Here is a 26,437-nt window from a genome sequence, read left to right as displayed (position 1 = left end):
GCTAAACCATTTCTTAGAAACTAGCACATGGGACCATCCCTCAGAGTGGGTTGGAATTTCATCTTATGAAAAATAATTGTTGAAACCGAAGCTGCTTAAAAGCAAATGATCCTTAGATTGTCCATTTGCATGGCAATAGGGAAGTGTTGCAGGTAGAATGACTTTTCACTGTCATTAAACATAATACTTATTTTTCTGTCAAATCTTCTACAAATAGCCATTAGCACAACAACAGCAAGAAGCCAGCCAACAAAAAACAGCAACAAAAACAAAAACAGAAAACAAACAAACAAACAAAAAAACACAACAGAAACCAAACAGAAAAGATGGTGGGAAGAAGCACCAAATCTTTCCTGTCAAGAAAGGGAATCTTCCATTATTTCGGATGCCATTTGGCCACCATAGGACTGTGGAATAGAGAACTTGTTTGGAAAGTCAGTGTTAAAACAGAAGTCTTGTATCAAAACCTACAGAGTCGACAAAATGAAACTAAACAGAAAAGTTTTAATTAGATGGATGAATGTCACATAAGACTGCAACTTTTCTGCCGCACTTCCACTGAAACTTGCAATAGTAAACCTCTATGATGTATATTCTGAAATAATGAGAAGTGTTGCCTGAGTCCTTCTGAGGCTTTCAACTGCACGAGAAAATGGCATTCGGCTTACAGGTATTGTCAAATCATTTGAAGGAAATTAAAGCTGCAGATCAAAGTTTGGAGAGGGAAACATGAATCTCATTGTCAAGAAAAGGAGAAATGAAGAGCTCGGGTTGTGATCCTCACATTGTGCTTGGAAAGATTATGGAGCATATCCTTCTGCAAGTTATATTAAGGCACATGAGAGACAAAGACATGATCTGTGACAGCCAGCACAGCTTCACCAAGGGCACATAGTGTTTCACCAACCTCGTGGCTTTCCATGACATCATTGGTGGACAAGGGAAGGGCAACTGAAGTTGTCTAACTGTATTTCTGCAAAACCTTTGATATGGTCCCACACCACATCCTTATCTCAAAATTGAAGAGACGTGGATTTGAAAGCTGGACTGTTTGTGGATAAAGAATTGGATGTTGCAGCCACTGGACTGTGACCAGTGGTTCTGTGTCCAAGTGGAGGCAGGTGAGTGATAGGTAGGTTTCATCTTGCTATCAATACTCTCCAACATCTTCATCAGTGACACAGTGGGATGGAGTACACCCTCAGTAGGTTTGCTGATGACACCAAGCTGACACAGTAGAAGGAAGAAGGCAATTGACCCAGTAGAAGGAAGGGATGCCATCCAGAGGGACTTCAACAAGCTTGAAAAGTGGGCCCACGTGAACCTACTGAGATTCAACAAGGCCAAGTACAAGATGTCGCTCTTGGGCCAGGGCAATCCCAGATATGTGTACAGACTGAGAGCAAAACACGTGGAGAGCAGCCCTGTGGAAAGGACTTGTGGGTCCTTGTCGTGAGCTAGCAGTGTGTACTTGCATCCTGGAAGGTCAACTATATCCTGGGCTGCTTGAAAAGAGGGACGCCAGCAGGGAGAGGAAGGTGATTGTCTCCCTGTCCTCTGCCCTTGTGAGGCCTTGCCTGCAGTACACTGCATCCAGACCTGGAGCCTCCAGCACGAGAAAGATGTGGAGCTGTTGGAGTGGGTCCAGAGAAGGCCCACGGAGATGATGAGAGGGCTGGAGCACCTGTCCTGTGAGGAAAGGCTGTTGGAGATGGGTTTGTTCAGCTTGCAGAAGAGAAGGCTCTGGGGAGGCCTCATTGCAGCCTTCCAGTACTTGAGGGCTTTTTGTTTGTTTGTTTGCTTGTTTTTTTCAACCGGGTCTGATAGTAACAGGAGAACTGGAATAGCTTTATACTAAAAGAGAGGAGATTTTGGTTAGGTATTAGGAAGAAACTCTTTACCCAGGTGGCAGTGAGGCACTGGCACAGGCTGCCGCATCCCTGGAGGTGTTTAAGGCCTTGCTGAAAATGGCCCTGGGCAGCCTGATCTGGGGGGTGGCAGCCCTTGCTATGGCAGAGGTTTGAAACAAAATTATCTTTCAGGTCCTTTCCAAGCCAAGTCATTTTATTATTCTGTAATTCTATGATTATATGATTCTGTGATTCTGTGTAATTACATAAACCAGTACAGCAGGTAGAGGGCTATTGCTTTCTCAGGATGAAAATTTCTTGAGAGAAAACCTTTTCCACTTGACTCCTTATGGTACTTTCTCTGTGAAGCAATTGGTTGTAAACTAACAGGTTGCCAGCATCACCAGCATCTAGTTACTCAAACGTGAAGATACAAATGCTGTGGAAGGTCCATCTGTCATTCTTCATGGAAACCTAGGCAATTTGGAAAGTATTCATTAGAATCAATCTCCTCTGGGAGATCTTGAGAACCCAGAACACAGTGTTTGAAAACAAAGCATATTTCAGGCCAATCTTTAATAGTTAGAAAAAAACTGCAGGATACTATACAATTTGCATAAATTCCAGTTATCTGAAGCATGTATGTATGAAGATATCAGAGTTAAAGCCAGAATTAATTGTGAGGCTAATCCTCCTCACGAGTCTCTAATGAGGAAGATTGAATCTGAAATTTGCAGTAAACTCTATGCCTTAAGTTGGGAGCACAGAACTGTGATTCATATACAACATATTCTTGCCAGTCATAAGAGGATTTCCTTGGAACCACTGATGGCAAAGACTCAAGTGTATAAATATTTCAGCTAGATCTTAATAAACAGCTATTTGTTGTGGAGTTGGTGCTAACCTCTAGGTGTAAGTGAACATCTTCATTTACCTAGAGATGCTATGTCCATCTGTTGTGATACTTCTGATCCCAATCACTATCATATGTACTTTTCATGCAATGAACACTCAGAAATGTGAGAAGAAGAGCTTTGGGTCCTATGACCACACATTACTACAGATATTCGAGGAAAATCACTGAAGAATGGGAAGCTAAACTAAGAGCAACACAGATAGCACAGGGTATAAACATACCTCTTCCACTTTCAACTTTTCCTTCTTCCATCAGGAAAGATATAATTTGATTTTTTCCAAACAACCAATTGGGGATAATGCCTTATCTTGACTTCCACAGCCCCACAAGGACTGTCTGCACCAGCAAGGTGACTGGGAACAGAAATGTCCTTTTGTAGGAACTCCCATTATCCCTACTCACTGCACCTCAGCAGACACTACAGAGGGGCTTCAAGGAACATGAATTGGATGAACTTGAACATGAAAATGCATTCCAGGAGTGTCTCTATTGATCACTAGTTGTAATTAAGCAGTAAATCCATGGGACAAGACTAGAATTAGTGTGAAGCAAGTCCCTTACAGAATACATAGCATCAGGCCTTCTAGAACAGCCATTTTCTCTGAAGAGCTGTTTTAATTCATCTGCACTGCTTTACTAAACTAAACACTGTCTGTCACAGAACACCATCTAGAATGCGCGCTTACAAGAATGTTCTGAAGAGAAAAGAGGGAAGTAGAGCAAAGAGATCATAGTAGCTTGGTATCAAACAACTTTTACTGATAGTAGCAAGACACTGCTTTATACTCAGCTTCTTCCTGACAAACTCCTTTAGAGCGCTCAAGGAATGCAAAGAGGTAGCCAGGCTAGGTCCAGCCAAATGCCAAGATGGTTAACTTCCCAGAAAAGGCATGCTCTCAGAAAACTGAAATAAGCATCAAACACCTACATTATAGCTGTCTTCTCTCAGGGGACTCTAATGACTGTTAGCAGTACAGGGATTACAGCATTGGGCAGATGTAGCTTTTGTTTTGAGAATTCCTGCACAGGAGCTACTAAAATGAAGAGGCTAAGCCAACAATCTGTAGGTGAGTATATTCATTCGTTTTATAGAAGTCTGACTTTTCTGAAGAAAAAACAGGCATATTTTCTTACTCCAAGAAGATAAGACAGACAAGCAAGATTTATTTGACGGATATGGGAAGGAGAAGAAAAAAAGCCTACACAATCTATTCTTAAATTAATGAGGAAACTGTGAATTAGATTGAAACATTGCTAAATATCCTAGATAAAAAGACCTTACACCCAACAAAAGGGCCTTTCTGAAACTTTTATTCCTGCTCCATTTCTGTAATGTTCAGAAAAACTTTAACAGTTTTATAGAAGTGCAATAGTTCAGAACAGTTCAGGCATCAAGCCAGAATTGCTTGTTCGTGTCTCACACACACACACACACACACAACCTTTAAAATTGTACTGAAGACATATGAATACTCCCACTTCCTTTTTACTGCAAATGAGATGTGCTGAATGCCAGTCCTAGGTGATATGTGATTTGAGTAGCATATGCATAAAAAGAAAGTGAAACTACAATTTGTCTTTTGGATACATGTTCTGACCTCTGCTACTGGGAAGAAAAAAGAAAAAAGAAAAAAGAAAGAAAAAAAAAAAGGTAGAAATCAGATCCATTATTGTTAAAGATTCTCTGCATCTCAAGCATCTCCATCCACAAGCACAGTACCAGTTTCTCTTAAGGAACCAACTGTGGGTGAAGCCTTTGGCCAAATCCAAGCAGCAAAGCAGGAGGGAATATCTGTTTTTCATATTAATGCTTTGACTCGCAACCTAAAGAAGTCAGAGGTTGAGAATTATTGTGAAAGAAAAATCATTAAAAAGTAGAGATTTACTTTAACTGAAGCATTCTTTTAGTCTACCAAATCTAATTTACCAAATGTAGCTAAACTTGTGTGAGCTTGGCTAATGGCTAATTATCTGTACACCATGTACGCAACATCTTTAATACTTTCATTAATTAGCCTTTTTTTTTTTTTACAACATAAAAAGAAACAAAGCTACTCTCTGTTAGTTATTTTAATTTACTTCTGTCATCTTCTTGTTTTCCTTTGTGTGCCAAGATTGGGTCTCAAAACAGGGATAATGTGAATGTGAAAGTAAAGTAGCACAAGTCCTCTGGTCAGTCAGGTTAAGGATGTAATACAAATAGCAGTGAGTTAAACAAATCCAGTAAGCTTTAATCTTGACATTAATCAATAATATTAATCATGAGGTGTGTCTTATTTTTTGCCTTGTTTCCTATGCAGACTGATACATTTTTTTAATATGTTATGAAACACTGACTGAAGTCTAATGAAATACCTACATAACCACAGCAATGTGTCTCCTTTGTAGTCTGCTACAGTTACTTTGAAACCAAGGACTGTTTTGAATACATTCGTTATTTCTAGAGGTCTTGTCAATATTGCACTTGGTTTTCCCTCATTCTCACCATCCACTTTCCTCCTCTTGCACTGACTAACTCTAGAAACTCCACCATTATCAAATATTTGCTCTTTCTTCAGATCCTTAATGAGTAAATACAGTGCAGATTCCCAGATGCTCAGACCACTACTTCTTGCTTTGCAAAATGAACTATTTCTGAATTATGCCATTCTGCTAATAAGTAAATTTAAAACCAAACAGCTTTATTTATTAAAATTTGCATTACATAGAAATTCCCAAATTTTTCAACTCAGTCGTATAAGACTGCAGTTCTCCATGACAAATGCCACAGGCATATAATGGTTACGAGCTCACAAAGTATGAAACTCTGAAAGTTTAAACATAGCATCATTTAATATGCTAGCACAGGACAAGTAAGGCTTTCATTACATTTTATCATAGAATCATAGAGTATCCTGAGTTGGAAGAGATCCTCAAAGATCATCAAGTCCAACTCTTGGCTCCAAGGGACCACTCAAAATTCAATTCCAGTGCCTGAAAGCATTGTCCAAATATTCCTTGAACTCTGTCAGCTTGGTGCCGTGCCCACAGCCCTGGGCAGGCTGTTCCATGCCCAGCGCCCTGCGGTGCAGCCCCTGTCCCTGACCCCCAGCTGCCCTCCCCTGACAGCTCCATGCCGTTCCCTCAGCCCTGTCGCTGTCACACAGAGCAGAGCTCAGCGCTGCCCCTCCGCTCCCTGTGAGGAGCTGCAGCCGCCATCAGGCCTCCCCTCAGCTCCTCTGCTCTGCACTGAACAAACCACCTTTGTAGCCTTCCTTTGGATGCTTTCTAATAATTTTATGTCCTTCTTATGTTGGGTAACCAAAGCTGCACTCAGTGCTTGAGGTGAGACCACACAGCACAGACTGGGACAATCACTTCCCCTGCCTAGGCAGTGCTGGGCCTGATGCAATGCAGGGTACAGTTGGCCCTTCAGGCTGCCAGGGCACACTGCTGGCTCAGATTCAACTTGCCATCAACCAGAACCTACAGATCTCTTTCTGTGAGGCTGCTCTTCAGCATCTCATCTCCCCATCTGTACATACAGACATGTTTGCTCATCTCAAGTGAAGAACCCATCACTTGCTCTAGTTAAGCTTCACATGGTTGGTGATTGCATAGCCCTCCAATTTGTCAGCATCTCTCTGCAAGGCCTCTACCATCAAGGGAGTCAGCAGGTTCTCCTAATTTATTATTGTTTGCAAATTCACTTAGCATAGCTTCAAGTCCTGTATTCAAGTCATTTCTGAAAACACTGAAGAGAACCGGCCCTCAAGTGGAGCCTACGGACCCTCACCAGCCTGATGTAACTCTACTTACTATAACCCCCTGAGTCCCAACTGTCAGCCACTTGTTCAGCCATCCTATTATGCATTTGTCTATAAGTATTCTGGACATTTTCCTCAGAAGGATGCTGTATCAAAACAGCATCAAAACAGTAACAGTATCAAAAGCTTTGCTGAAATTCAGAAAGATCGACTGGCTTCCCTTGTTCAGCTAAGTAGGTAAACTAGTCCTAAGAAGACTTTTTTCCTTGTGAATGTAACTAATAACTACACTGACTTCCAGGTAATTTTCAGAACTCCCAGAATAATCTTCTTTATTATTTTGCATTGAAGTGAGGTGAAAGATCTATAATTACCAGGGTCTTTCTTGTCCTTCTGGAAAACTACCAACATTTGTTACCTTCCAGACTGGATCTCATTAGATGCCCAACATCACTGAAAAATAGTTGAGAGAGATGTCAAGATGATATTAGCTAGCTCTTTGAATACCCTGGGATGAACCCCATCAGGCCCAGGAGACATATAATACATCCAGCTGGAGCAGCAAACCTGGCATAACATGAGAGCTGGTTGGGAGTTTATCATTACCACAGTCATAGTCCTTCAACTCACGTCTCTAGTCAGGACCCATCATCAGTGTTAAAGACAGATATGAAGAAGGCATTAAATGCCTCTGTGTTGACTATCTACGTCCCTATTTATGAAGTGACCATCCTCACCAAGTAACTAATCAGTGTTATCTCTGGTCCACCTTTTGCTGAAAACATATGTAAAAAAAGTCCTTTTTGTTGTCCCCCACAGTACTATTTTTGTTCCCCATAGTACTGGCCAACTTCAACCCTAAATAAGCTTTTGCTGTACAAATTTTCTCTCAACAGTGGTGAATAGCACCTCTGTAGTACCCTGATGTCACCTGGCCTTGTTTCCAGTGACAAAGTGTTTCAGGGATTTTATGGACCTGTTTGTATCAACTGTGTGGTACTCTCAGGTAACACCTAAAAAATGACGTCACCCATTAGCACAAGGGTGGCTGATCTAGGAATATCCCTTCATTCTTTACATAATAATTAATTTGTGTTGTTGTCCAGACTACCACAATGATATCTACTTGCCTGCTTGTCCCGTAATACTTAGCCAGAGGGTCTCAACCATATCAGTGCCAATTGCGAGCTTGATACAACCAAGCTATTCCATTACATATAGTGCCACACACTGCCTCTCCTGCCCTGCCTGTCCCTCACAAAAAGCCTATAACTGTTCAACATGATACATCAGTCACAGGACTCTTCTCACCAAGTCTTGCTTACACCAACAATGTTGTAAGTCTGGAACAAAGCCAGGGCTTCTAGTTCCTCCTGCTTATTCCTCATGCTGTATGCATTAACGCAGAAAAATTTCAAATGTGCTTTAGTGTACCCAGCACCTTGTGGAGAAGACTGAAGGACCTCACTAGCACGTGATTCTTCAAACTCTGGTATGTCATCTCACAGCGTATCACTGGCAAGCCTCGTTTAATCTCTTTTCATCTTCAAGTCTAGTTAAAAGTTCTTTCAGTAAGCCCATAAAAAAAAAACCCAAACATTTTCCCTCTCTGAGAAAGGTGCATCCTGTCATGTGCCAGCAGGCCTGGTGTTGCACTGACCACACTGTGATCAAAAAATCCTAAATTTTGCCAGTGACACCAGCCTAAGAGCCATGTATTGATAAGCTCTGCCTGGATACTTCTTCTGATATCATTCTAAGCATCTGGAAGGATAAAGAAAAACACTATCAGCACTCCCAAACCTTTAACCGATTGTCCCAAGAATCTACAGACCCTTTTGATTGCCCATGATGACTCTCCTGGTCTCATCACAGCTTCATCGTTGCTTACATCAAAAACCAATAATGGGTAGTTATCTGGGGGCTGCACTAGGTTAGGAAGTTTTCTTTTAACATCTTTAATACAGGCCCCAGAGGGGCAGCAGACTCCCCCATCAAGTGGGTCTAGTCATTGTACTGGGACCTCTTTTCCCAGTCACCAATGACACAACGACTTTTTTTTCTTACGGAGGTGGCTGTAACGCAGGCAGTAGGCTGACTTGCCCATGGCAACTTCTCTGACATGTAAGGACAATCAACCACATGATGTTTTGATTGCCTTTCAAGTTACTATTGCAGACACCCAGGAAGGTGAGGTTTAGCAGTGAGATTTCACAAAGATCTATTTAATTCCATTTTGATAAATTGTTTTACTATAGTCCTGGCTACGACCTGAGCATAATTTTTAAATAATTAATTTTGTAAATTATATAGAAAGTTCTCTCACAGATCAGCATAGGATCTCTTTCACACATCTTTTCTCTCTGAACCTTTCCTAAAGCAATCCTAGACTTGATGCTGAACTGAAAATTTCAGGGCTCCCTGCTAAACCAAAAAGAAGGTGGAAAAGGATGAGTTGAAGCCTGTGTGAAGCCTGACAAAGAACTTCAGAATCGATCAGGCAGTGCTGGCAGAAGTGAAATTCACATTTGCTCTGCATTCTTTGGAGAGACTATCAAAGAGGCCATCTAGCATTAGCAGCCACAGTGAGTTCTACTGTATGGATATCAGTACCTGACTAACTCCCCTCACACAAACTAGATGTAGATACGGAATTGCACTGAGTTTGAAGACAGGACAGGGAGAAGCAGTAAGTTCTCTCTTCATCACCGAAGCCCCCGTCATTCTGATTTGTAACTCTGTGCTGTCTGGTTATCCAAGAGCAGACCATTATGGTATCAAAGCTGAATAACCATGACTTATCCAGCTCTAACAAAATCACATAAACAGCTAAGGGTGTTCTTGAGAAGATTACAACTCCTTCAACTGGATTAAAACCATCTTGCCTATACCTCAGCTTCTTGTAGTGGTTGGAGGAAAAACCCAAATCTCCCTCTGAGTAACCTTGTATCCTGCTTTTGTATAATTTCTTTGTAACTGTGATTGCCTGCACCCTCGTCCTCTGACCATCCTGACAAGTTCAGAGCTGGTCCCAATGGAAGGAACTGGTTTCATACATGTTTTTGATGTAAACAGCTTAGCTATTGTACTTGGATTTTTTAGAGGAAAAAAAAAAAAGTTATTCTTTCAAACTGTTTGTTTCAAACAAAATAGCTGTCCCAGGAGCAAATGACTGAAGTCCTCGCAACTGCTTGCCAGTTTCTACTGAAATCCTACCAGTCTTCTTACTTCTTGATAGATGGGGGTAGCCAGTTCTTTGGCTTTCTCTGCTCCAGCCTCTAAAATCTTTATCAGATAGGTTTTGTCTTCCTTGAGTTTCTTGATTTCATTCCTGATAGGTGTAAATTTTTGAATAACTGACTCTGCTACCACCATTTTGTAGTGAGCAGTGTCAAGACCAGCAGCTTGGTGCAGCACTTCTTCTATGCTAAGTCCAGTTACCGCAGAGTGAATGGACACCAGGTTGGAGACACCGGGGCGACTGGATGGGTCATAAGTCACCTCAGAGGTAAAGTCAGTCACGGCCTTTCGGAATTTCAGCACTATCTCCTCAGGGCTGTCTGCTATGTTAATAGTAGCTAACTTCTGTGGGTCTGACTTAGACATCTTCACTGTTGGATCTCTGAGGGATTTTATTTTCTTTGTTGGACCTTAAAAAAAAAAAGAAGTATTAATTATGCACATGTATAGACAATTGTTTATAATGACAATTGCTAAGGTTTGGTAGCAAAATGACAGACCTTTCTGTCACTGCTTAAAAAGGAGTTGTAAGCACAGTTATCAACCCTCCTATTTGCCTTCCCTATCTTCGTAAGTAATTTTTCTCCTCCCCTAATTAAATCAAAACTTACTTCATTTTTTCCTCTGGTCTACATTGAAACTTCTGTGAGGACACAGGAATTAGTTATCTTGAGAGCACGGAATGAACATTAATGAAAAACTCCCTAACAGTAGGGAAACAGGTTAAATTAACTGATAAAAAGAAGTCTAGAGGAGGTAATTACCTTATTTTAGGTAGGAAGCTTTATCACCCAAAATTTCTTGTCAATTCTCCCAAATATCAATAAACACACTAGTTTTCCCAAACCAAACAATAATCAGCTTCATTACAGGGAAGGCACAGTATAGATAAAACAAGTGTAGGGATTGTACAAATTCCTAAGATACACAAAATTAAATAATGACATTAAGGGAATATTAAAAAGTCTTTTATTTAACAGAATCAGCCTAAACTGTTTCAATCTTTCACTAAGAAACATGATTCCTGAGGTACACAGAAGTACCTCTGAAAGTACTTATGCTAAATGTTTTTTGACATCTAATAAATTCAACTAAATTCACCACATACTCTTCATTGACTGATCATGTATCTACTTAAAGAATAATTCAGATGACCCTAGAAGGGGATCTGTTCTGATGCACCTTTTGGAGGAGTCTGTCACTTCCCTGTAAATTTGAAGTAGCCCAGGCAATGTAGCTGTCTATAGCTAGTGAGTCTGAATAGCTTCCTAACCACTCCATTTATCCAGGACAGTTCTTTGGTTAGTACATACTTGCTCACTTATGCTTCTCATGAGGAAAGTGAAAAGTTCTTCCTACAGTTTGAGCTTTTTATTTTCTGGTAAACAGCCTCACCAGTAGCACAGACTACATTCATCTCCTCTTTACAGTATTTACTATTTAGCTGTTCATTAGAAACTGCAGAGCTTGCAAAACTCACTATTTTATAAGCCCCACTCTGGGTCTAACTGGATCTAACACCATTTTTGTCACAGAGGCTTGAAAACTGAGAAAGGTTTATTACTGTCTGTCTTTTCTAAGGTGAGTGCTCCTTGCCCTTTGGGGGCCGAAGGTCTCTGCTGTGCATTCCTCTACATTACTTACAACAAAGATGCAATGCTTCTTCCTTGCCCAATTTTTCACGTTTCTTAACAAACACACCATTTGTGCTATCTGACTCTCCGTCACCCCCCGGCCTATGACCTTGTAGCTCAAAAATTGCTGAGAAGATTTTACTTATAAGTCTCGCTGAGTCTAAGGTAAAAAACTGAAAGCCTGAGGTCTGTAAGAGAGCCCTAGCGAAATACACAAGTATGAATTTAACACAATTAAAAGATTTTCATGCACCGCAGCAATAAATCAACATGCTGTTTAGTATGCTTAATATAAATTACTATTCAGACAATGCAGAATTCTGCTTGCTGGAGGTCTTTTGACTTGCTTCTTATATACCTCCTGAACTAGCAACGTGGAAGAGAGTCCCTCCCTAAAAGCTCTAGAACTTGAATAGCAGGGCTGACTGACAGATCAGAGCATAACTGTCCCCCTAGACTAGAATAATAGATGCTGCATACGTGTCTCCACCAGGAATTTGTAACGCCTTATGTCCATTTTGGGAGTACAATTTCACAGTCTCTTGTTTCTTGTCACTTTTTCATTTTCTACTCTTTTAGAATCAGTCTTCTTTTTTCCTAGTCCTGGAAATTATTTCCACAATATTTAAATTTATCTTCGGACTTGCAGTGCAATTTAGGGAAAAAAAATAAACTACAAAAAAACACAAAGATTGGCTTACTCAAAATGGCTTTAGGCACAGGAAAGAATTCTCCATATTTCTTGTTAAAATGTTGTGCTATATCTTGGGCTAGTTCCAGGTGCAGGACTTGATCTTCTCCAACAGGAACATGTGTCGACCTTTTAATAAAAGACAGATACAGGAAACTCAGCAAAGCTCTCTGGTCCTGCTGAAACGTTACTCTGCCATTACTAAGGGCCAGAATGAGCCGAATACTCAGCCAGCTAGGTAGAGGTGCTGTGTGAACAAGATCCTTAACTGATTGCTCATACTCATCCCAGTACGAATCTGCTTTTTTGTGGTGAACCAAGGGTAAAAATAACTTTTCTCAAAAACATGCCTGGTAAAGATATCAATAAGAGCAAATAATTAAACTCAGCTCAAAGAAAGGTTTTGGTCCTATCTCCTGCTGTCTCCTTAGAGATCAAAGAGCTTGTGTTAGATTTTGTGAACAAAGCAAATAAGATCTGCCAGGAATAATGTCCTAACTTGCCTTGTCATGTCCCAGCAAGATGTAACTACTGTTGAGAAGTCAGTATTGTGGATTTACCAACGGAAGAAGAGAATGGCTCTTTCTCATGGTTCACAATTGCATAAATATAATGTGGGCCAGCGTTTCTACCCACGAGTACTATCTTTCCTAGATTAGGATTGTTAGGATCAAAGGATCATTTGATCTTCTGTACTAAGCTCTACAGTATGAATACAGTTCTGGAGGAAAATACAATCTGCATCTGAGGACATGAGGAGGTGAAGATTCCATTACTTCCCCTGGTGATTCTTTCCCACACTTAATCATACTTGCTAAAAATATATGATTCTTTTAGATTAAGCTGACTTGAAATTTTGCCAGCTTTTGATTACTCTCCCCTCCCTCCAAGCAGATTTTTCCTTCCTAAAGCTTGCAGGGTATTCAGCTCTGAATCTTGGACACATTCCAAGGTAAAGAACTTCACTGTGCATCTTTTATGTTCCCAGAAAATTTTTGGTCAACGTGGTACTTCTTCCTTTGAACTCTAAATTATTGGGTAGACATCCAGAAATCAATTTGTCCACCTTTATCCCCCATCAAATAGCCAGCAAGGCAACCTAAAAAGTTACAGTAGCCAATAGGAAATCACAGTGGCCTACAGCTAACAGAAAGAAAATAAGGTACCATAATCAATATACTTTAAGCAGGTCAAAAGAAATGTTTCCATATGACAAAATGGTTCCACATTCACAAAGTTTGCCACTAAACAGAAAACATATTGTTTTTATAAATGTCTCTGCTGCTTTTTTAAAAAATATTTCTGTCCTGTTGCTATTTTTGTTCCTTTCTGTCACATATTTACCTTCTGCCTATTTTCCTTTTTCTTTGATCCTTGGTTCATCTGAATTCTTACTGTTTTCCCCTCCTCCTGCTCTTAATTCTTCTTTGTGACTACTCTTCCCTTCCTGTGTTTCCATTTCTCCCTGATTCCTGTTCCCTATATTATGTTTTTACATTAAAACACTTCTTATTAAAGATACTATGTGAAATTTCTTCAAAGAGATATTGTTTCTCTTTCACTTCCTTGTTTTGTGCTCTGTTTGGACAACCTGCTGTTAATACACATAGTAGCAAACAAACCACAGGCTTCACTAAAGAAGGCTGAATCAAATGATCTTATTAGAGACAGAAGAGACATACAGGGTTGAATCCAATCACCCAAAGCAGGGTCATTTCCAATAAAGTTGTCTACTTAAAATACTGCTTTATAATCAAATAAGCCTTGCTATTCAAAAGATCATTTTGATGTTCAGGCTCTTCCTTTTGCCTGCTTATTTTTTTATCTGTTATTTTTAGATAAAATTCACATAAATTAGAAGTATCATGTACTAGTCTTCCTACATTACTGTCCTCTCCTACTAATGAGCACTGAGGATTAGATACATCTTTGAGGGGTTAACAACTTGCAAATCTTGATCTGTGTTACTTTGGTGTCCCAACAAGCATTCACAACTTCATTTCAAAAAATTCCACCAAGTACATACACTTGGAATATAAAAATAACTCATACACAGTACACTGCCTCTGATACTTATTGAGGCAGTCTAAAATGTATCATGAAATACAACAGGGTACGCCACAACATCTATCAGCTGGGGTGTATGCAGCCAGCTCAAGAATCTCTACAGTAATACTGCATGAAATAAAGTATACTTCATTAAAAAAAACCAAAACAACTTAGGTACAAATGTTTACCCATATGCAATATATATCATTAAAATCAGTGTGCTGTAATTCTCTGAGAGTTGCTCTGAGGTGACCTCCTTTTTCTGTTTACAGCCATGTGAGTTGCTTTTAACCCAGGCTAGATTTCAACCAGCCACTGGAAAGGTAAAAAGCTGTCATCCATTTCCAATTTTCTTATTTAATCACACCCAGCTCCCCCACTTAGTAAGTTGGCATGTTGACCTGATGAATATTCACTTTAAGGCGGCTGAATAGACATTGCCCACGGGCTCACATTCTGCCTCTTACTTGTACAGCAAAATATCTGCTGCTTGAAGAACAGGGTAAGTCAACAAACCGACATTTCCATCATTATTGTGGCTGGCACATTTCATCTGTTTGGAAAAGAAAAAGAGAGAGAAATCACACTTTTGGCTAACAGTGTCAAAGTCCATGACTTTACTTAGTTAGAGCTCTAACTAATTTGAGTGTAGGTTCAGCTACTGTGTTCATTCATCATGTACTTCTAGAGAAAAGCGTGCTATATAGAATCTGCTTCTTGTGAATCTTGCTTCTTTGTTTTATATTCTATATTTATGTATTTTCTTACACTGTTCTAATACAGTAGCAGTGAGAAAACATAAGCTTATGTTTTCTTCCTCTTTGTAATCTTACTAACCAGAACGATTACAAATACAAAATAGTCAGGCTGGGTTATTATAATGTTAAAACCTACTTCTAAAATATTATTTTTTAAAACGGGATTATTATAATGATAATCTCTACCTCTAAAATGGTATTTTTGGCAGTAAGTTTCTGAAACACTTTATAATCAAGATATAGAAAGGCATTAACACTTAGTATTTCATTGACAAGAGATCAAGACATAGTGATCACAGTCACCAAAATGGTCATTGACAACCAGGGGGAGAATCCAGAACTGCAGAGGCAGGGTCCAGCATTCTCTCCATTAGTTCTCACTGTCCTCCCAGTCCACTCACTGCCCTGAAGTCCTTTACCATCACAGGGTATGGATCACTTAAATCAAGATATTCTAGCTACAGATAATTTAGTCTGTTCTAGCAACAATATAACTACTTTTTAACAATAGTTAACTACAATAAAACTCTTAAAATCTATGATAGTTCATTATGATTATACAAATACCTTTCAATTTTTCTCACCCTATCATAGAGATCCTGTCTTCTCTCTGTATCCCAAGTGCCTGGGCCCAGGGAACCTACTGTGCAAAGCCTAGCACCTGTAACACTTACTTACAGATTTGGAAAGTCAATCCAGTCAAAGTAGGATTTAAGAGCTTAACTTTAGAACCTTGGGTTTGAAAAGGTTGGCTTTAATTTATGCCATGCATTAACACTGGTTGCTGTATTTAAGTTTTACTGTTTTTATTTAATTAAGAAGAAAAACAGGAAAAAAGAAAACATCTGGATGTATTTAAGACTGCTCTGAACTCTGCAAGCCCAACTGCTCTTAAGGATTTTTTTCCCCTTTTTTGATACTTCTCTCTCCTGCCTTTTGTTTTTTTCTGCTTACTAAATGCCAAATAAAATCCAAGGAAATGAAATGTATCTACGCAGTTGATGCGGTAATGCTGATACAGTACCAAGATTAAGATGAGCATGAAACTTATAAAAGCAAACAATCAAGGTTCATTAACTTTATAATTGAGAACAATTTTAATTCTATACTCTTCCTCTAACATACATTTCTTGTGTTGTTTCTTTTTCACCCTATTCTGTAAAATTTACAGAATAGCCACTTTCCTTCATGGAACTCCTTAATCAGCATGGCTCGAAGTTTCCACTACAATATCAGCATTATTGAACAAGAATCAAAATAACTCCAAACATGCTGAGAAAATCAGTTTAATAAAATGAATTAAACACTTCTTCTCATTTTGGTACAGCTACTGCAAGTTTCTGCCCAAGAAGATGTATTTTCTTCTTTTACTGTTGGACTAGAGAATTCTTACCCCTGAACCAAGGATAACTAAGATAAAGTTTATACTCAACAAGTAACAAGTATTTCAAGGACGACAATTATATTGAATTCCCATATACTTCATTTTAACTGTTCATACCTTCCACTGGGGCAAACGTAGTAACCGTGGCACATTAGTTAAACATCCAAGAATCCAGGCCAGTTCTGTGTGCTCAGGAACCTGAAAGCACAAAGTCAGAACATATTTTAAACTTCTGCATTTTTATGTCTGTTTTCTCTAAATCAATTCAGATAATATCTGAGATCAGGAAATCATTGTGTGGATATATATATATATATTTTTGTATAGTAAGGCCAGCAATGACAAACTAACAGAAAGTTTTGGATGCAGCACAGACTGAGCAGCAGATCAAGGCTCTAGATCCTGACAATTCACATTGTAATAAAGAAATAAACTGCTTTAACAATAGTAATAGAACTGAACTTGCATAAAAATTAATTGCATGTTACTCTCTATGCCACAGCTTCCTCGCATCTTCAGATAATCAAAGTCTTTTTCCCATTTCCAGTGCGTATTTACTGTAAAAGCCAAAAGTCACCCAAACTAAATTTCTTCTGCACCAGTCCTGCTCGTACTTGTTTCCCTTACTTGTCCTGGCTTGTCTCAGTAGTGCCCTCCAACGATGGGCCCAGAAGCCCCATTTAAAGTCAGACCTCCAAGTCTCTAACTGAACTATGTTATACTTCAGCATGTCTGAAATTATAATATCAGATAAGCAAGTATAACATGTAGATCCAATCCTCCTGCCATGGAAAGGTTGCCACTCACTAGATCAGGCTGCCCAGGGCCACAGTCAACACGGCTTTGAACAGCTCCAGGGATGGGGCATTCATAGCTTCCCTGGGCAGCCTGTGCCAGTGCCTCACTGCCACCTGGGTAAAGAGTTTCTTCCTAATACCTAACCAAAATCTCCTCTCTTTTAGTATAAAGCTATTCCATTTCTCCTGTTACTATCAGACCCGGTTGAAAAAAACAAGCAAACAAACAAACAAAAAGCCCTCAAGTACTGGAAGGCTGCAATGAGGCCTCCCCAGAGCCTTCTCTTCTGCAAGCTGAACAAACCCATCTCCAACAGCCTTTCCTCACAGGACAGGTGCTCCAGCCCTCTCATCATCTCCGTGGGCCTTCTCTGGACCCACTCCAACAGCTCCACATCTTTCTCGTGCTGGAGGCTCCAGGTCTGGATGCAGTGTACTGCAGGCAAGGCCTCACAAGGGCAGAGGACAGGGAGACAATCACCTTCCTCTCCCTGCTGGCGTCCCTCTTTTCAAGCAGCCCAGCATATAGTTGACCTTCCAGGATGCAAGTACACACTGCTAGCTCACGACAAGGACCCACAAGTCCTTTCCACAGGGCTGCTCTCCACGTGTTTTGCTCTCAGTCTGTACATATATCTGGGATTGCCCTGGCCCAAGAGCGACATCTTGTACTTGGCCTTGTTGAATCTCAGTAGGTTCACGTGGGCCCACTTTTCAAGCTTGTTGAGGTCCCTCTGGATGGCATCCCTTCCTTCTACTGGGTCAACTGCCTTCTTCCTTCTACTGTGTCAACTTGGTGTCATCAGCAAACCTACTGAGGGTGTACTCCATCCCACTGTGTCACTGATGAAGATGTTGGAGAGTATTGATAGCAAGATGAAACCTACCTATCACTCACCTGCCTCCACTTGGACACAGAACCACTGGTCACAGTCCAGTGGCTGCAACATCCAATTCTTTATTCACAAACAGTCCAGCTTTCAAATCCACGTCTCTTCAATTTTGAGATAAGGATGTGGTGTGGGACCATATCAAAGGTTTTGCAGAAATACAGTTAGACAACTTCAGTTGCCCTTCCCTTGTCCACCAATGCTGTCATAGAAAGCCCTGAAGTCGGTGAAGCACTATCTGCCCTTGGTGTGCTGGCTGTCACAGATCACCTCCTTGTTTTCTAAGTGCTTTAACTTATCTTCCAAATCATCAAAGACCATATCCATGGTCTTCCCAGGTATAGACATGTGCCTGTAGTTCCCCACGTTACTCAAGAGCTTCTAGTTTCCCAGGTAGTTTCCCTCTCTCCTTTTTTTGAGAATGGGAGTGATGTTTCCCTTTTTCCAGTCATGAAGGACTTCACCTGACAGCCATGACTTTTCAGATATGGCAGAGATTGGCTTGGCAGTTCTGCAGTCCTACCAGAATGAATGCTCATCTGAAAGTGAAAGATCAGTCCTCATGCCTCCACTTTCTGCAAGGGTGGTTTTAAAACCACCCTTGTTGGTGACCCTGCCCATTGCAGGAGTGTTGAAACTAGATAATCTTTGAGGTCCTTTTCAATCCAGGCCATTCTATAATTCTTTGATGAAAAGATGAGAGAAGAAGATTACCTAACAATCCTGTATAACAAAAAATCCTGTATAACTCTTCATTTAACATTCATTCTGGAGAAAACATCACAACAAATGATTTAATTGTTTCTGAATCCCATTAGATAGAGAGATATTCCCCTCTTCCTGACATGAGGAAGCTTCTTACAGGGCAAGACAAGAAATATGCCATGAAACAATCTTGATGTACTATTTAGCTTTTCCACTATTCATTTCAAAGTTAGTGAAACAGGCAAGCATTGCTGAGGTATACTCTGTTTTTTAATTTACTTTTCCCCCTTTTGTTCTATTGTTAATTAGCTATATATGACATAATCATCGAAAGAACAAGGTGGTCTATATTCTGCTCCTTTGCTTACATACTCTATTCCCTCCTTTCAATATTGGCAGGTTTGGATGTTTAAGAGCATGCTAACAGCCTAAAAATTTTCAAATCATCATGCTTGCTCCAGATGGAAGGCAGTAAGAAGTGTTTGCTAACAAGTAAAAATTAGCATTATTAATGGCAATTCCTTTGTTGTCACATTTTATATTTAGTCATTTCCTGGCTAAAAGTCATTAGACTATTTTGGTTGCCAATGCTGCACAAAGCTATCTGACATCAAGACAAAAGCTCAGTGATTTTTTAATAAAAATTTCCCCATGCATATAAGACTTGCTATATTTTCTGTGTACAAGATAAAGTGCATCAAGATGCACCAAATGTGTATTTCACAAAGAAGTAAACTGTGCCGAATTGGAAATACTAACCTCAGACCTCCATTTCTCTTAGGAGGAATCACCATCTGGTTCAAAGTGGTTTCTGATTCCTTTCTTCTAGTCACGGATAGAGAGGAGATGGTGCTCTGTTGCACTTGTGTTGACAAGGACTCCCTTTAAAAACTATGCTGTCATTGATCCCTCTCTGGCAGTTGTTGCTTCCACAGCCAAAACTGCATGTGTATTTCATTGCTTTAGTGGCTTTGACATTATACCAGTTACCAAAACACCAAGTGATCTAAACAACATTTGTTCAGTCAAATCTGCAGTTCTGTGTTCAAGCAAGTTATACTCACTTCTAATCTTTAAACACAACACAGTCCTTTCCTAAGCAAGGCTAGAAGTGTGCTGATTACTGTGAAGAAAAAGACTAATAAAATGGGGAGAAAACACAAAAGAGTGCTCAGAAAGGGAAAAGATTTCAGCTGGAAAAAAATTCAGTCCTGAAGCCTAATGGGCTAACATTCATCACCCAAACTGCAGTAACTGAATGTGTGTCAGTCTGTGAATCAAGAGGTATTAGGCTTAAACAACAAATCATTTGTCAGGCTAAATCATGGTTTAAGCTGCTGTGTTTTACTTGGCAAAAGGGACAGGCAATTGGTGTGTTGGGTCAGTTACTGTGCATCGGTTTAAATGTGGTTATTCGAGCAACAGAACCACACCAGTTTGATTTGGATAACTCTGTATACCAAGAAACTGGAAGAAGTGAATATGAATATGATACAAATAAATTAAAGCCCCAGCTAACCCTTCCTTTCTGGCACTAAGTAATAGCACTGCATTACAATTACAACAAACAACTGTTTTGGACAAACTCAGCCTCCTGCTACCCCTAATTCAATTTAAAATTCTGAGTGAAGGACTTGATAAAGCAATGGAAACACAGGAATATAAAAAATACCGTACTGGATCACAGCAGAGCACAGCAACAGTTGTGCTTTAGAGTAACATGAGACCACAATTTCCTGAAGAGCCTTCCCTTCACAGTCCACCAGCATCCATAATAGCTGGAAATATCAGAAGCTATTATACCTGGCTCAGTCCTCCTAGTATCCATACTTCCTATAAATGTATATAATCCCATTTTGAACCATGTGATACTGCCTGCTCCACAGCATCAGACTTCTTCTCTTCAAACCGAAGCATTCTATACATTTCCACAAACCCTGCCCTGTAGGTTTTGCTAAACGTGCAGAATGCAAAGCAGGCACTGTGTGAAGCAAGTCTGCTCCACGGAATAACGGGAGCACGGAAGCTGCTCTATCTCTCTGCTGCACTAAATTCCCTTCTCTCTATCACCTCACATTCAGCGCATGCTTCTCGAGGAGTACACACTAAACCTCTACTCAGTATTCAAGATGCAAACACACTGAAGTTCTGTGTAGTGACAAAATGACACCTTTGTCTTGTTCTCAATATCCTTCCTGATATTATGATGATATATTTCTGGCTTTTTTGAACAATACCTATGATGAGTGCATGATTTCAGAGAACTGTAAGCCTTTACTGAGCTGAATCGGCTAAATAATGCGTAAAGAAGGTTTACACTACTTTGAGCTAAATGCTTCACATTGCATTCCACCACTAATGAGCCTAACCAGTGTTGTTCTATTAGTTCTTCTGGTATCCCTTTCCCTTGCCACAACACTTGGCTATTCAAAAGAGCTTAGCACGGCCCACAAACTTGGGCTATCCCTTTCCCGAGAGATATGGATTTTCTAGACCACTGTGTCCTTTCTAGTGATGCCACTGTTCAATACGTTCTCCACATCACAAATGAACACAAACAAATACATTGGTCCAGAATTGCGCCCAGCATGAAATCCTGAAGGATATAAATACTGCCTGTGCCACTCCAAAAAAGTGATCACTATACATTGCCAGACTCTCCAATCTTCAGCCAGCTGCAGGTCTACTGAAGAACATTTCCTCCCATGTCATTTTTGTTCCAGAAAAAATGACTAACATTCTCCTTGTGGCCAAACAAACCTCATTCTGCATAGTCAGGTTTTTTCCCTCTTTCTTTATTTTTTAATTTTTAGAAATGCAAGCAAAGGGTAACTATTACAGCTGTTATATGTGTGTATACATATACATGCATATAGCCAACAAAGTTATTATTTAAAATAATGCTCCTCAGGGATAATACAAGTATCTTTTTATCTGTTGGCTTGGGTAGCATAAATATCTTGGCTCATATTTCCTTAATTAACATGTATCTCACTGCCCCATTTTGCCAGCAAACGTTCTCTGCTCTGTGATGTCACTGTGACGCAACAAGAAGTCGTTTCTGGACAGGAATTTCTGTCAAGGCGAAAAATTAATAACTCAAATGGAGACACCTTCACAGGAAACATCAGGTGTTTCTGCGCCAAACACCAACTTGGCAGTTGCGGCTAGTGCTTCCCGTCCAGTCCGTCGTAAAAGAACGGCTCGGGATGCTGCCATAGGACCAACCCAAGAAGAAAAGACTTCTCCACTTTCCCGTGGGGAACCATCTGCCAAAAGACGACATCATGATCTTTCTGAGAAGTGCTCCGTCAAAGCCCAGGATTTGTCATCTTGCAACTTTCTGAAAAACCTCTGGAAAATTACTGAAAGCAATCACTTCCAGTCCATTTGGTGGGGCGATGATGGTGACTTTATAGTGATAGAGGAACCGTTCTTCAAGACTGAAGTCCTGGCCAGGACAGGACGTCTCAAAATCTTTGATGTTGACAGCATGAAAAGTTTTGTTCACCACCTTCACCACCACGGTTTCTATATTACTGAAGGGGATTCGCCAAGCTCTGCCTCATGTGCTGGATTCCTAGCAGAGGGAGCAGCAATTTCTAGTCCTTGCGAGGTACGCAGTTCCTCTATCTGTGAAATAGCTCTCAGGACACTGGAATTGGTGGCTAGTCAGTCCAAAGTGAGGTGGCTGACAGCTGGTGATATTTGGGTACTTACATATCTGAAAACCCTACATTCCTCTGTGGCTCGCAAATGGCAAAAATGCAAGGGTGGTTGTTACCAGAGCTGCTCTGAATGTAATGCTTCCCGATTTATGTTGGCCGACGACGTCAGAGGTGGAACTGAATTCTTCCATGGGGAAAGAAATGACACCCATAGATGTTCGTTGACGACTGCTGAACTTTTATGGAGACCAAAGAGTGGATGTGAGCACAGTGAGGTAGTGGATGGTTCAGAAGGGTGCTGAGAGTTGACGAGTGTTTTGTAGCTGAGAACTTGCTGTATCAAAAAACACTATTGTGCACTTAGTAGCTGTTGTAGTTTCCCTGGAAATAAATAGGAGGCATTAATTTTGGAGAGACCTATGTTCTTAGCCATACCATGATGTTTCATACCCATGTATTCCTGTTTGAACTGCCCCTGAGAGTCCTCTCTCTCAGTCTCTTGAAATTCTAATTATTAGTTATTATACCTTTGTTTTTCCAGTCTTGAAACTGGTAACAAACTCTTTCCCTTTGTGTTTTGCAGTTACTCTGCTACTATAATCCCTACTTCAAGAAGGACTATCTCCTCCGGCAGAAAAGATTCAAGCGGAGTGTTGGTGTTAGAAGACTAACAGATGAGACCTGTATCCTCAACTGGCCCTGACTAGACAGTGTAGAGTAGTTCAAAACATAAATGTTTGGACTGTTTTTCTATTGTCCTGCCTTTCCATCTACTAATCTGAGCCACGCAAAAATGCAGGCAAGGGTAGCTGTTACGTGGGCTGCCTCAAAATCAATGCCTTCCATTTTCTGATGTTGGCCCATGATGTCAGAAGTGGATGTTGGTAGGATGGCAGTAGACAAAATAATGTTTCGATGGGATGTAGGCTGGGTTTTTGCATGAGCAGCCTTCTATTTCTAGAGGAAGGCTTTTTCACAGAATCACAGAATTGTAGGGGTTGGAAGGGACCTCCAGAGATCACCGAGTCCAACCCCCCTGCCAAAGCAGGTTCCGTACACCAGGTCGCACAGGTAGGCATCCAGGCAGGTCTTGGACATCTCCAGAGAAGGAGACTCCACCACCTCCCTGGGCAGCCTGTTCCAGTGCTCCGTCACCTCACTGTAAAGAAGTTCTTGCGCACAACTTCCTATGCTGCAGTTTCCAGCCGTTTCCCCTTGTCCTGTCTCCACACACTACTGAAAACAGTCCGGCCTCAGCACTCTGCCCCCCCACAGCTTAGATATTTATAGACCTGGATCAGGTCCCCTCTCAGTCTTCTTTTCTCAAGGCTGAACAGACCCAGTTCACTCAGCCTTTCTTCATAGGGGACATGCTCCAGGCCCTTCTCCATCTTTGTGGCCTGGACTCTTTCGAGGAGATCCCTGTCTTTTTTGTACTGGGGAGCCCAGAACTGGACGCAGTACTCCAGATGAGGCCTTACCAGGGCAGAGCAGAGGGGGAGGGTCACCTCCCTCAACCCGCTGGTCAAGCTCTTTTTAATGCACCCCAGGATGCCATTGGCCCTCTTGGCCAGAAGGGCACACTGCTGGCTCATGGCCAGCCTGTTGCCCACCAGGACACCCAGGTCCCTTTCCGCAGAGCTCCCCTCCAGCAGGTCATCCCCCAACCCGTACCGGTGCTTGCAATTATTCCTCCCCAGATGCAAGACTCTACACTTGCTTTTGTTAAACCTCATATGGTTTCTTACTGCGCAGCTCTCCAGCCTGTCCAGGTCTCGTTGACAGAGAGCAGTTCAGCAATCCTACCAGCTCCCTCAGCACCTGTGGATGCATCCCATCGGGTCTCATGGATTTATGAACACTAGTGTTGCCTAGGCGCTCTCGGGCCACCTCTTCCCTGACTTCCATTCCCCAGACCCTCTCACTAACCTCTGAGGTCTGGGATTCCCGAGGGAGAGCTTTTTCACTGAAGACAGAAGCAAAGAAGGCATTCAGTATCTCCGCCTTCTCAGCATCCCCTGTTACCAGAACACCCCCCTCACTTAGTAGGGGAGCCACATTCTCCCTAGTCTTCCTTTTACTGTTAACATACTTTAAAAAGCTTTTTTTATTATCCTTTATCCCCTTTGCCAGATTCAATTCCAGGCAGGCTTTAGCCTTCCTCGTTGCATCCCTGCAGGCCCTGACAACATTCCTGTATTCTTCCCAACTGGTCAAACCTTTTTTCCACATTTTATGGACCTTCTTCTTTCCTTTGTGTTTGTGCACGAGCTCCTTGCTCATTCACACAGGTCTCCTGCCACCCTTTCCTGATTTCTTGCTCACAGGGACACACTGACCCTGAGCTTGGAAGAAGAGTTGTTTAAATGCCAACTAGCTCTCACAGGTCCCCTTACCTTCTAACACCCAAGCCCGCAGGATAGCTCCAAGTAGGTCCCAGAAGAGATCAAAGTTGGCTCTCCTAAAGTCCAGGGTAGCAATCCTACTTTTTGCTTGTTTCTTCCACTCAAGATCTTGAACTCCACCACGTCACAGTCACTACAACCCAAGCTGCCCCAGACCTTTACTTTCTTGACAAGCCCTTTCTTATTAGTGAGAATAAGGTCTAGCAACACCCCTCCCCTCGTTGGTTCTTCCACCACCGGCATCAGAAAGTTGTCTTCAAAGGCTCTCTTTCATCAAAGTAGAGTGTGACTGTGTTGTTCAAATGCTAGATATAGTCTAATTACTAGCACTAACAACTCTTACAAATAAATTGCCTTTTCTGGATGCTTTCTGTTTTATTGCTGAGCTGTCATTAACAGCAGAGTTGCAGTTTTTAGCTGGTTGCAATAGACATTTCACTATTAATGCCAAAACCATCTCTATTTTATTTTCCAGTTTTGGATCAGTACAGCAAAGCTTAGCTGGCAATTAAGTGACATACTTCAATTCAATAACGTAGTCTTCATTGCGTAAAAGAATAAAATCTACTGTTCATCAATCTGAGCTGATTTATACGTTCGTGTTTTTTTCCATCTTCTGCTCTTGTCTGGTAGTTTTGCTTAGGAGTGTGGTGATTTGGGAGTGAAGAAAAGCTCATAAGGTAATCCTATTGGGCACTGTACTTGCCTCAGTTTCCTGTTGCTTCTTTATAGTTTCTTGGCTTTATAGACTGATATTTGCTATTTTTCCTCTGTTCCTTGGAAAAACTCTGGTAGTTGGCAAACACTCTGCATTCCATGTGATCATATAATTTCTATCCAGGCCCAGGTGATATTACCAGCACAGTCTCCTAAATGGTTGGACTGTGACTCTTCATTGGCTACCCACCACTGAGTGTTCATAAATGAGGTACAAATGAGGATGCTCAGCAGAATAGGTAAGAAGGACTGTTCCATTTTCACCTAATTCTGGAGAAGGTCCAAGTGTACTGCTGCAGCCTGCCAGTTCCTGCTTAGCTTTTATCCATTGCTGTGTGGGCATCAGAAAGTGGCGTGTCAGAAGCTTAAGTGCCTTCCTGCAAAGAGAGATTTTTCCTTGTTTCATTTTGAATACGCTAAGTTTCAACCTATGCCCTTCTTTGAAAGGCACTTCAAAGTTGCTGCATATCTGTTACATTGCAACAGTGTAATTTCACTAAAAGCTATATCTGAAATTTGCACAGAGCTTCAAAGATCTCTTTTTGACAGTGCAGAAGACAAACAAATAGGTCTGGGGAGGCAACCTGGATATCTGTATACTAAAAGAAGTGTGGACAGAGGACAGAACATGACCTAAACTTCAAAAGAAAGGAAACATTTTTAAGAATTTTTATCACTCCATGACATACCAGTTAGTGCTCCCAAAAAATTAAAGAGGTCTTTTATAAGGAAACGCTCCCCACATTTGTTTTTCAAGAAGAAGAGATAAGATTTTATTAATGCCTAACACTGAGAGCAGTACGTTCAAGATACTTGGTAATGCACATTTGTACTGTACAGTTAAGGAGCATAATGGAGCCATGAAAAAGACAAATTAGGCTGCTCTTGAATCAAAGGCACACAGCAACTGAAGCATCCATTAAGAAACTTAGACGATAAAAAATATGGCATCCCAAATTCCTGTTCAAAGAAATAATTGTAGGGTAG

General features: G+C 40.9%; 2 protein-coding genes across 4 annotated transcripts in view; one reads left to right on the top strand and one right to left on the bottom strand.

Annotated features, from left to right (window-relative positions):
• The window catches only part of LOC128090444 (uncharacterized), a 305,355-nt gene that overhangs the window by 128,170 nt on the left and 150,748 nt on the right, over positions 1-26,437 (top strand). The window lies entirely within an intron of this gene.
• WARS2 (tryptophanyl tRNA synthetase 2, mitochondrial) overlaps positions 1-26,437 on the bottom strand; it is a 334,901-nt gene that overhangs the window by 280,953 nt on the left and 27,511 nt on the right. For both annotated transcript variants that reach the window (XM_052702761.1, XM_052702772.1), the window contains 4 exons: positions 16,386-16,466; positions 14,594-14,679; positions 12,088-12,206; positions 6,682-10,162 (listed from right to left, as the gene is read on the bottom strand). In XM_052702761.1, coding sequence (XP_052558721.1) covers positions 9,714-10,162; positions 12,088-12,206; positions 14,594-14,679; positions 16,386-16,466 — 735 coding nt within the window. In that variant the 3' untranslated portion in view covers positions 6,682-9,713. The remainder of the gene's footprint in view (positions 1-6,681; positions 10,163-12,087; positions 12,207-14,593; positions 14,680-16,385; positions 16,467-26,437) is intronic.

This window comes from Tympanuchus pallidicinctus, unplaced genomic scaffold (assembly GCF_026119805.1).
Source record: "Tympanuchus pallidicinctus isolate F22 unplaced genomic scaffold, pur_lepc_1.0 scaffold10, whole genome shotgun sequence".
Lineage (NCBI taxonomy): Eukaryota > Metazoa > Chordata > Aves > Galliformes > Phasianidae > Tympanuchus > Tympanuchus pallidicinctus.
This window is presented reverse-complemented; position numbering and strand designations above follow the sequence as displayed.